Source organism: Orycteropus afer, unplaced genomic scaffold (assembly GCF_000298275.1).
Source record: "Orycteropus afer afer isolate SDZICR_OR568_19922 unplaced genomic scaffold, OryAfe1.0 scaffold00244, whole genome shotgun sequence".
Taxonomy (NCBI): Eukaryota; Metazoa; Chordata; class Mammalia; order Tubulidentata; family Orycteropodidae; genus Orycteropus; species Orycteropus afer.
This window is the reverse complement of record NW_006921831.1, coordinates 3,799,875-3,808,862: the sequence shown is the minus strand read 5'-3', so window position 1 is coordinate 3,808,862 and position 8,988 is coordinate 3,799,875. Positions and strand designations below refer to the sequence as shown.

Genomic DNA, 8,988 nt, shown 5'->3' with positions numbered 1-8,988 from the left:
CTGACGCTGTGCGCCCGGCCCCGCGACGCCCCGCCCCGCGCCCCGCCCCGTGACGCTGACGCTGTGCGCCCTCTGCAGGTGGAGCGGGAGATAGCCATCCTGAAGCTCATCGAGCACCCGCACGTCCTGAAGCTGCACGACGTCTATGAAAATAAAAAATATTTGTAGGTATTGCTGGGTTTGGAGAGCTGGGGGGCAGAGGTGGGCTGCTCCCCGGAGTGGGCGGCGGGCCGGCGCCAGAACGGGTGCCGCAGCCCGCACGGCCGGGGGCCGGGCCTGGGCGGCCCGTGGGCAGCAAGGGGTCTGGAGGGCTGGGCGGCGGGCTCAGTCCCACCGCTGCCGGACCCAGGGGCAGGCTCCTGGGACACTGCTGGGGCTCCCAGACGAGGCCACCACCCACCCTTCTCCCACTGCGCCTCTGCACCCAATGCTTGGGGTCCCTCACTCGACCGGGGTCCTGCCCACCTGCAGGCCCCACCTGGGGATGCCCCTGGGGCGCCTTGGCCCTGGGCTGCCGACCTTCTTCGTGGCAGGACTGGGGGTCAGCAGGCATGGTCGGACTCCCACCTCCACCCCCTGTTCCCTGCGTGGCCCCAGGCGAGTCGAACGGCCCAGGACCTTGGTTCTCACTGTCCCGGGAACGGGATGGCGGCAGGGGTGGGGCCGCGGAGCAGGCATGCACCCTAGCTGTGCCATCACCACGCGTGGCCTCGGCGAGGCCCTTGTCCTCTCTATGTGTCTGTGGTGGCTCCAGGGGGACTGCCCTGGGAAGCCTCCTGGTCCCCAGCCCCCACTTCTGCTGTTCTGCAGAAAGCCCCATAGTCCTTGGGTCCTTAGACACAAGGCTGAGCTGCCGGCCTTCATGCTGTTGTTGTTATTAGGTGCCGTCAGGTCGGCTCCGACTCAGAGTGACCCCATGTAAACAAAAGGAAACAGGACCGGTCCTGTGGCAGCCTCACAGCCTTGCTGTCCCCGAGCCCATCATTGCAGCCACTGTCAGTCCACCTCGTTGACGGCCTTCCCCTTTTTCACGGACCCTCCACCCTACCAAGCATGGCATTCTTCTCCAGGGAGTGGTCCTTTCTGACAACATGACCAGAGTAGGGGAGACGAAGTCTGCCATCCTCGCTTCCAAGGAGCGTTCCGGCTGTGCTTCCTCCAGGACGGCTCTGTGCTCACTCAGTACTTCCCGTGTCCTTCACCAGCACCCGCGCTCAAAGGCGCTTCGCTTCTGTTTCCTTTATCTGTTGTCCAGCTTTCACGTGCATATGAGATGGAGATACCATGGCTTCTGTTAGGTGCCCCTTAGTCTTCAAAGTGACATCTTTCTTCTGAACACCTTAAAGAGGTCTTTTGCAGCAGATTTGCCCAGTGCAGTACCACCTGCTGCTTCCATGGGTGTTGATTGTGGAGCCAAGTAAAATGAAGTTTTTGACAACTTCAGTATTTCCTCCATTCATGGTGATGTTGCTTATCGGTCCAGCTCTGAGGCTTTTTGCTTTATGTTGAGGTGTAATCCATCCTATAGTATATAGATGCACTGTAGTCTTTGATCTTCATCAGTGAGTGCTTCTAGTCATCTTCACTCTCAGCAAGCAAGGCTATGTCACCTGCGCATCGCAGGTTGTTAATGAGTCTTCTTCTAATCCTGATGCCGTGTTCCTCTTCGTATAATCCAGCTTCTTGGATTATTTGTTCAGCATATAAGTATGGTGAAAGGATACAGCCCTGACACACTCCCTTCCTGATTTTAAACATGCTGTGTCCCCTTGTTCTGTTCGAATCACAGCCTTCTGGTCTATGCACAGGTTACTCATGAGCAGTTAAGAGTTCTGGAATTCCAGTGCTTCCCAGCATTGTCCATAGTTTGTCATGATCCACACAGTCCAATCAACGCCTTTACGTTTGCATGGTGGTCTTGCTCCATATCGTGGTCAGCGCCAGCGAGGTCCCTGCTGGGCTCGGGCAGGATGATGCATCAGTGGGACAAGGGCTCATGCTGGCTTGCTCTTACAAACCAGGAAGTAGTGCAAGGCTGCACAGCCAGCGGGCGCCGAGCAGGACAGATGCTTGGCCTGGGCTCCAGTGCCACGGGCTGCCTCTCAGAGACCCCCCTGGGCACCTGCCCCTCCAGCCACACCCAGCCGGGCCTCGTTCTCACCCTCTTCCCTCCCTGGGTCCCTGGCAGACCTGCTTGAGTTCCTCTCCTAGGCCTTTCTTCACGCCCAGCTCCAAGCCCTATCTTGAGCATGTCCGATTTGGCTGGACCTGAGTGCCCAGCCTGTGCTGGCCAGGGAGGGCCGGCGACTCCCCTGCTCCATCAGCAAAGCCAGGGCCCGGCACCGTCATCTTGGGCGGACAGGTCATCGCTCCCAGGCCCCAGGCACTCAGAGGGTCCTGCTCTCAGGCTGGGTGGGCTTAGGACACCTGGTGGGCTTCGAGGATCTGGGGGCACCAGGCCCCCTTGCACTGAAGGGTGGGGGTGCTGGATCGTGACCACATGAGGGGCTGGGGTGGTGGCCACAATCTCTGGCCATCACTGCACTGGCTGGCGGGCAGCCTCTTGTGGGCTGGATACACCTGTGCACTTGCCTGACCTGCTGGGTCTCTCGCAGGTACCTGGTGCTAGAACACGTGTCCGGCGGAGAGCTCTTCGACTACCTTGTGAAAAAGGGGAGGCTGACTCCCAAGGAGGCCCGCAAGTTCTTCAGACAGATCATCTCCGCCCTGGACTTCTGCCACAGCCATTCCATATGGTGCGTGTTCCTGAGGTCCCCACCCCCATCCCTCCATGACCCCCATGACTTCCAGGTGCCCATCCTTCCATCCCCCCATAACCCCATCCTCCCACCTCCTACGACACCCAGGTGACCCATCCCTCCATGACCTCAAGTGCCCCTGTCCTCCTAGGCGCATCCCGACTCCTGAGATGCCCCTTGCCCCCCCCAATGCCTCCCTTCCAGGTACCCCCATCCTCTTAAAGTGCCCCATCCCCTCTCCAATGTTCCCCAACTCTCCCAGCTGCACCCGTTCCCGTGAGGTATGTTTCCACCCATCACAGATAGTACCCCTCCCCAACTCCCCTGCAGAGGAATCATCGGGAAGGTTTCTGCTAGGGTAGGAGCCCCTTCTTAGTCTTCACCCCTGCAGGGTCTGGGGGCCGGTCAGGTGTGCTGTGAGAGGCCCTAGACCAGAGGAGGGCAGGTGGGGGAGACAGGGAGGGTAGGGGCGCAGAGCAGGCCTGCGTCCCTGGCTTCAGAGTAGAGGGTGCAGGCCCACCAGGAGGGGGAGCCTGGAGGGGAGGGCCGGTGGATGCTGGATGAGTACCAGGCAGGAGGCACCCCTTTCATCCCCAAAAGACCGGAAACTGAGCCAGCCCACGCTGGCGGGCGACTTCTGATTGGCTGGATGTGACATCACCAGGCTGGGCTGCCATTGGCCTCTTAGCTGTGTCTATTGGAGGTGGGGAGGGGAGGCAGGCCAAGGTGGTGAAGGGGAGGCTGGGTAGGGGGGCTGCCCTGGGGCTGCTGGAGTCGGGCTTTGAGCCCAAGGCCCTAGGGGCAAGGGGCATCTCTGAGGCCTGGGAGCTCCAGAGGCAAGGCGGACGCCACCTGAACCCGCCTTCCTCTCCAGCCACAGGGACCTGAAACCCGAGAATCTCCTCCTGGACGAGAAGAATAATATTCGCATCGCCGACTTCGGCATGGCGTCGCTGCAGGTTGGCGACAGCCTGCTGGAGACCAGCTGCGGGTGAGTGGCTGCGCCCGCTCTTGGCCCATCCGCGCCGGGAAACTGCGGGCCCGCCAGCCAGGCCCACCTGCCGCGCGCCCCCTCCTGGTCACTGCCGGTGCTGCCTCCCGGGAGCAGCGGGAGAGGCGGAGGGCGACATCGGTGCCCAGTGCTGCTACCCCAGCGCGACCCTGCGAGTCCTGGGCTCCGGGACACCAGGCTCCCCACGCAGCCCAGGGAACGCCTCGACTGGACAGGTGGAGGTGTCCAGAGCCAGACTGGGCAAGCTGCGAGCAGCCTCTTAGGCCAGGAAGGCCCAAGCCGAGGAATCCTGAAGCCCAGGGTCACCTTCTACCCTGCCTGACCCCACTGTGTAGGAAGAGGGCTAGGGCTAGCCCCTCCTCAGCACATGGCCTGAGCTCTCTAGGCGGAGGTGGGGAGATGAGCCCAGCAGGCACCCTGCTGTGGGAGTCAGGTACCCCTGCCAGCTCAGACTCTCTTGCTCTCTGCCTCAGCTCTGCAAGGCTGCCCTGCCCAAGTCCCTGCCCTGCTGGGAGTCATCGCTGGTGTGCCAGCCCCGTTCCTCCACACAGGCCCCGCCCTTCTGTACAGGGTCCTCCACTCCACTCAGGCACCTCTTCTCCGTTCAGGCCCCGCCCCTCTGTGCAGGCCCCTCCTCTCCACTCAGGCCCCGCCCCTCCACTCAGGTCCCGCCCTTCTGTGCAGGCTCCTCCACTCCACTCAGGCACCTCCTCTCCGTTCAGGCCCTGCCCCTCCACGCAGGTCCTTCTACTCCATGCAGGCCCCTCTCCTCCCCTCAGGCCCTGCCTCTCCATGCAGGCCCCTCCAGCTCCACCCCTCCTTGCAGGCCCCACCCCTCAGCTCAGGCCCTTCCCCTCCACATAGGCCCCTCCTCTACTCAAGCCCCTCCCCTTCACGTAGGCCGCCCCTGCTGCGGGTGCTCCCCACCCCCTGCCGTGGAGGACCCACCTCTCCATGCATGCTCCTAACCTTGCTTACTCCCACCCCGTCCCCATGGGGTTAGGATCTAGGACAACCCAAGTGAGATCTGGGCAGATGGCAGACAGCCTTGTGTCCCTCCCATCTCCCCGACCTGGTCTCTTCCCAGGAGGTTGGGTTGGGGTGTCTGGCCCATAGTCCATGAGCGCATCCTGGGCAGTGGACTAAGCGTCTGCTCTCAGCCCAACATTGACGCATCCACATGAGGGCGCAGCGTGGGGAACGACCATGAGCTGCACGGGCCAGGGAGGGTCTACCCGTGTGGTCCTGGGAGCGGGCCCACGGGCTGGAGAGTGAGTCCTGCGCCCCGTCCTGACCTGCCGCTTTTGTCCTCAGATCCCCCCACTACGCCTGCCCCGAGGTGATCCGGGTAAGTAGCCACAGGGGCTTCCCCCCGACCCCACGCCTGGGCACCCATGACCCGGCCCCTGAGCCCCTCCACCCGCAGCGAGCGCGGGCCGGGCCCTGCGCCCCAGCCGACTGCCTGGGTGCTGCCGTCCACAGGGCGAGAAGTACGACGGCCGGAAGGCGGACGTGTGGAGCTGCGGTGTGATCCTGTTCGCCCTGCTGGTGGTGAGGCCCCGCCTGCTCCCTGCTTCCCCCTCCCCCGCCCCTCCGCTCCTCGCTGACCCCTGCGCCCGCCGCTGCCTCTCCCTCTTTCTCCCCCTCCCTGCGCCCCTCTCTCCCAGGCCTGTGCCCGCTTTTCTTCCACCCCCGTTCTTGCTCCAGACCCTTCTCCCCGCCCTGCGCCTCCTCCTCCTCCCCCTTCCAGCTCCTTTCCTGACCCTCTCGGCCGTCCTCCGCCCCACACCCCATTGTCCCAGGCCCCTTCTCCCCTCCTCAGTCCCCTCCGTCCCCCTCCCAGCCCTGTTTGTCCCCTTCCCAGTCGGCCCCCGCCCCCGCCCTCATCCTGGCGGCGGCCCGCAGGGCGCGCGGCGCTGTCCGCGGTGCTGCCCGCAGGCGCTGTCCGCGGCGCGCGGCGCTGTCCGCGGTGCTGCCCTCACTGTGCGCACTGACGCTCCCCTCACGCCCGCAGGGAGCGCTGCCCTTCGACGACGACAACCTGCGGCAACTGCTGGAGAAGGTCAAGCGTGGCGTCTTCCACATGCCCCACTTCATCCCGCCCGACTGCCAGAGCCTGCTGCGCGGCATGATCGAGGTGGACGCGGCGCGGCGCCTCACGGTGTGTGCCCGCACCCTGCTCCCCAGGCAGCCCCTCCTCCACCCTCCACTGTGCATCTCGGCACGGCCTGCGCCCCCTTCCTTCCTGGCTCCCTGCACCGCTGCCCCTGCGCAGCCCTTCCCGGATGCCCTGTGACAAGAGCAACGCCAGCCCTTCCTCTTGGGCACCTTCCTCGGGAGAGAATTTCCGTGCGGGTGGGTGGGGGGCTGGGAGCTGAGGGGTGCAGGGCAGGCCTGTGTATGCGGGATGGGGGTTCACGATGTGTGTGCGTGTGTGCACGTTTATGTGTGTGTGCATGAATACTTGTGCGAGTGCGCAGGTGGCAGCAGGGCCTGTGAGTGTGGAACAAGAGGGAATCATGTGCACACGTATGTACAGTATGTGGACCTTCATGCATAGGTGTGCATGTGTGCACACGTGGACACAGAGGATTCCTTACCTGTGTGTGGATTGTGACGTGTGCACGTGTGTATATGCACCTGTATACACAGGTGTGGGAGCTCTGGTAGTGTAGTGCCTAAGGCACTTGCCTGCTAACCAGAAGGCTGGAGGTTCAAATCCACCAGTCACTCCTCGGAAGGAAGGTTGGGCAATCTACTTCCGTGGTGATACTGCCTTGGAAAGCCAAAGAGGGGCCGCTTTGAGTCGGGTCCGACTTGAAGGCAAATAACAACAACAACACACACAGGTGTGTGTGTATGTGAGTGTGCAGGTGGCAGCAGAGCAGGCCTGTGCCAGTGAGTGAGGAACAAGGGAATTGTGTGCACACACGTGTACATTGTGTATTTGCACGCTTAGGGCTGTGTGTGTGTGTGTACAGGTGAGCACAGCTATTCCATATTTATGTGTGAACAAGAGGGATCATGTTATGTGTACATCTGTGTATGCACCTGTATACACAGGAGTGAGTGCATGTTTATATGTGGGGGGGTTTACACGTATACACAAGGGTATGTGCACATGTATACATGGGGGGTGCGCCTACATGCATAGGGGTGTGTGTGTACAGGTGGGTGCAGGGCAAGCCATGTCTGTGCTTATGGAATGGAGGTCACGGTGCATGTGTGTACAGCTGTGTGTGTGCACAGGGGGTGATAGGCCCGTGCCTGTCAGTGGTACAGAGGAGCCCAGAGCTGTGTTGGGCCACTGCCTACATGGCACTCTGGTGCGAGCCCTCAGTGGGTCCCCACAGTCAGTGTGTCAGTGGGGGTGGTTGCAGGAGGGTCAGGCAGAGCCACTAAGCTGGGTTTCCAGCTCCTTCCTGGAGAACTGGGGCCAAGCTGGTTCATCCTGGGTTAAGGACTCCCTGTGGGCTGGCCCTTCTGGGGCTGGGCGTTCACCCCACGGCTGCCCTCTTCACCCTCCCCAGCTCCGCTGGCCCTTGCTCAGGGAGGAGAGGATGTGTCAGTAGGCTGGGGCCGCCCTCTGAGCCTCCTGCTCGCACCCGGGCCCCGGCCTGTGCACAGGTGGCACGGGCCCTCCTGGCTCCCCTGCCCTCATCCCCCCAGGCCACCAAGGGTGAGGCTGAGCCGTCGTAGCATAGCAACCCCGAGAGAGGGGCTCTGGCCCCCTGCCTCCTCCTCCCCCCTACTGGCCCCTGCCCTGCCTGCAGCCTGCCCCCAACCCCCTACCTTTTCTGGGTTTGCCTTTTCTCTGGAGGGAGCAGGGGTGCTGGCCTGGGAATGCACCCCCTCCCCATCCCTCTCCCTCCCCTCCCCCCTCCTCCTCCACCTTCCTTATCCTGCTGTCCTCCCCTCTTCTCTCTCCTCCCATCTCCTCTGCTTCCTTTCTGTTCTTCCTTACCCCTCCTGGTCCTCCTCCCCCTCCTCCCACCCCCCTACCTCGCCACCTCCCTTCTAGTCCTCCTCCCCCTCCCACCCTTCCTTCTCTCCGTTCCTAGTCCTCCTCACCCCTCCCTACCCTTCCTTCTTCCCCCCTCCTTGTCCTCCTCCCACCCGATCCTCCTGTGCACTCCACAGTTCTCCTCCAGTCTGGTCCTCCTCCCCCCATCCTTGCTCCCTTCCTCCTGGTCCTCCTCCCCCTCCCTCCTTGTCCTCCTCCCACCTGGTCCTCCTCCCTCCCCCCACCCCATCTCCCCCTCTGCCTTCTGGATCCTCCTCCCTTCTCTCCACTCCTCCTCTTCCCTCTCCCCGCCCCTTCTCTCCCTCCTGGCCCCTCCCCACCCAGCCCCTAACATGGGCCCCGCCCTCCCCTGTACTAACTCCTTGTTTCTCTTTCTTGTAGCTAGAACACATTCAGAAACACGTGTGGTATATGTAAGTAGCTCTTTACCCGCTAACTGCCTGCTTTGCCTGTCGCTGTGGCCAGAGGACCTGCTGGGGGGGGGGCACTGGCCCAGGGCAGGCCCCGCCCCGCCCAGGCCATCAGCAGCTCTGGGCAGGACCCTCATTGGCCTGCGTGGGTGTGGGCAGGACGCAGGAGGCGCCCAGGGGCTGGGCACAGGGAGAGCAGCAGGACCCCAGGTCCCAGGCAAGAGCCAGGCCTCCCACCCTCCCCAGCCGCCTCAGGGTGGGGGTAGAGGAGCCATGGCCCAGAGGCAGTAACCATGGCAACACCTTGTCGTCCACAGAGGGGGCAAGAACGAGCCAGAGCCTGAGCAGCCCATCCCCCGCAAGGTGCAGCTCCGATCCTTGCCCAGCCTGGAGGACCTGGACCCTGACGTGCTGGACAGTATGCACTCCCTGGGCTGCTTCCGCGACCGCAACAAACTGCTACAGGACCTGCTGTCCGGGGAGTACGTCTGAGGGCGAGGGCCCACCCGGTGGGGCTAGGCCCTGCTGTCCAGGGGGGCGTCTCCAGGCAGGGGACAGGCCCTGGTGGACAAGGAGTGCTCTTGGGGTACAGGGAAGAGTAGGCAGGGTGCAGGCCCTGCTGTCCAGGGGGGTGTCTTCAGGCGGGGGCTAGGCCCTGCTGTCCAGGGGGGCATCTTCAGGCAGGGGGCAGGCCCTGGTGTCCAAGGAGTGCTCTTGGGGTACAGGAAGGGTAGGCAGGGAGCAGGCCCTGCTGTCCAGGGGGGCGTCTTCTGGCGGGGTCAG

The 8,988-nt window shown here is 63.2% G+C and overlaps 1 protein-coding gene across 1 annotated transcript in view; it reads left to right on the top strand.

Annotated features, from left to right (window-relative positions):
* Positions 1 to 8,988, top strand: part of BRSK2 (BR serine/threonine kinase 2) — a 60,748-nt gene that overhangs the window by 27,657 nt on the left and 24,103 nt on the right. The window contains exons 10-17 of the mRNA XM_007949345.1: positions 79 to 164; positions 2,616 to 2,756; positions 3,634 to 3,750; positions 5,086 to 5,119; positions 5,254 to 5,322; positions 5,786 to 5,932; positions 8,177 to 8,208; positions 8,523 to 8,687. Coding sequence (XP_007947536.1) covers positions 79 to 164; positions 2,616 to 2,756; positions 3,634 to 3,750; positions 5,086 to 5,119; positions 5,254 to 5,322; positions 5,786 to 5,932; positions 8,177 to 8,208; positions 8,523 to 8,687 — 791 coding nt within the window. The remainder of the gene's footprint in view (positions 1 to 78; positions 165 to 2,615; positions 2,757 to 3,633; positions 3,751 to 5,085; positions 5,120 to 5,253; positions 5,323 to 5,785; positions 5,933 to 8,176; positions 8,209 to 8,522; positions 8,688 to 8,988) is intronic.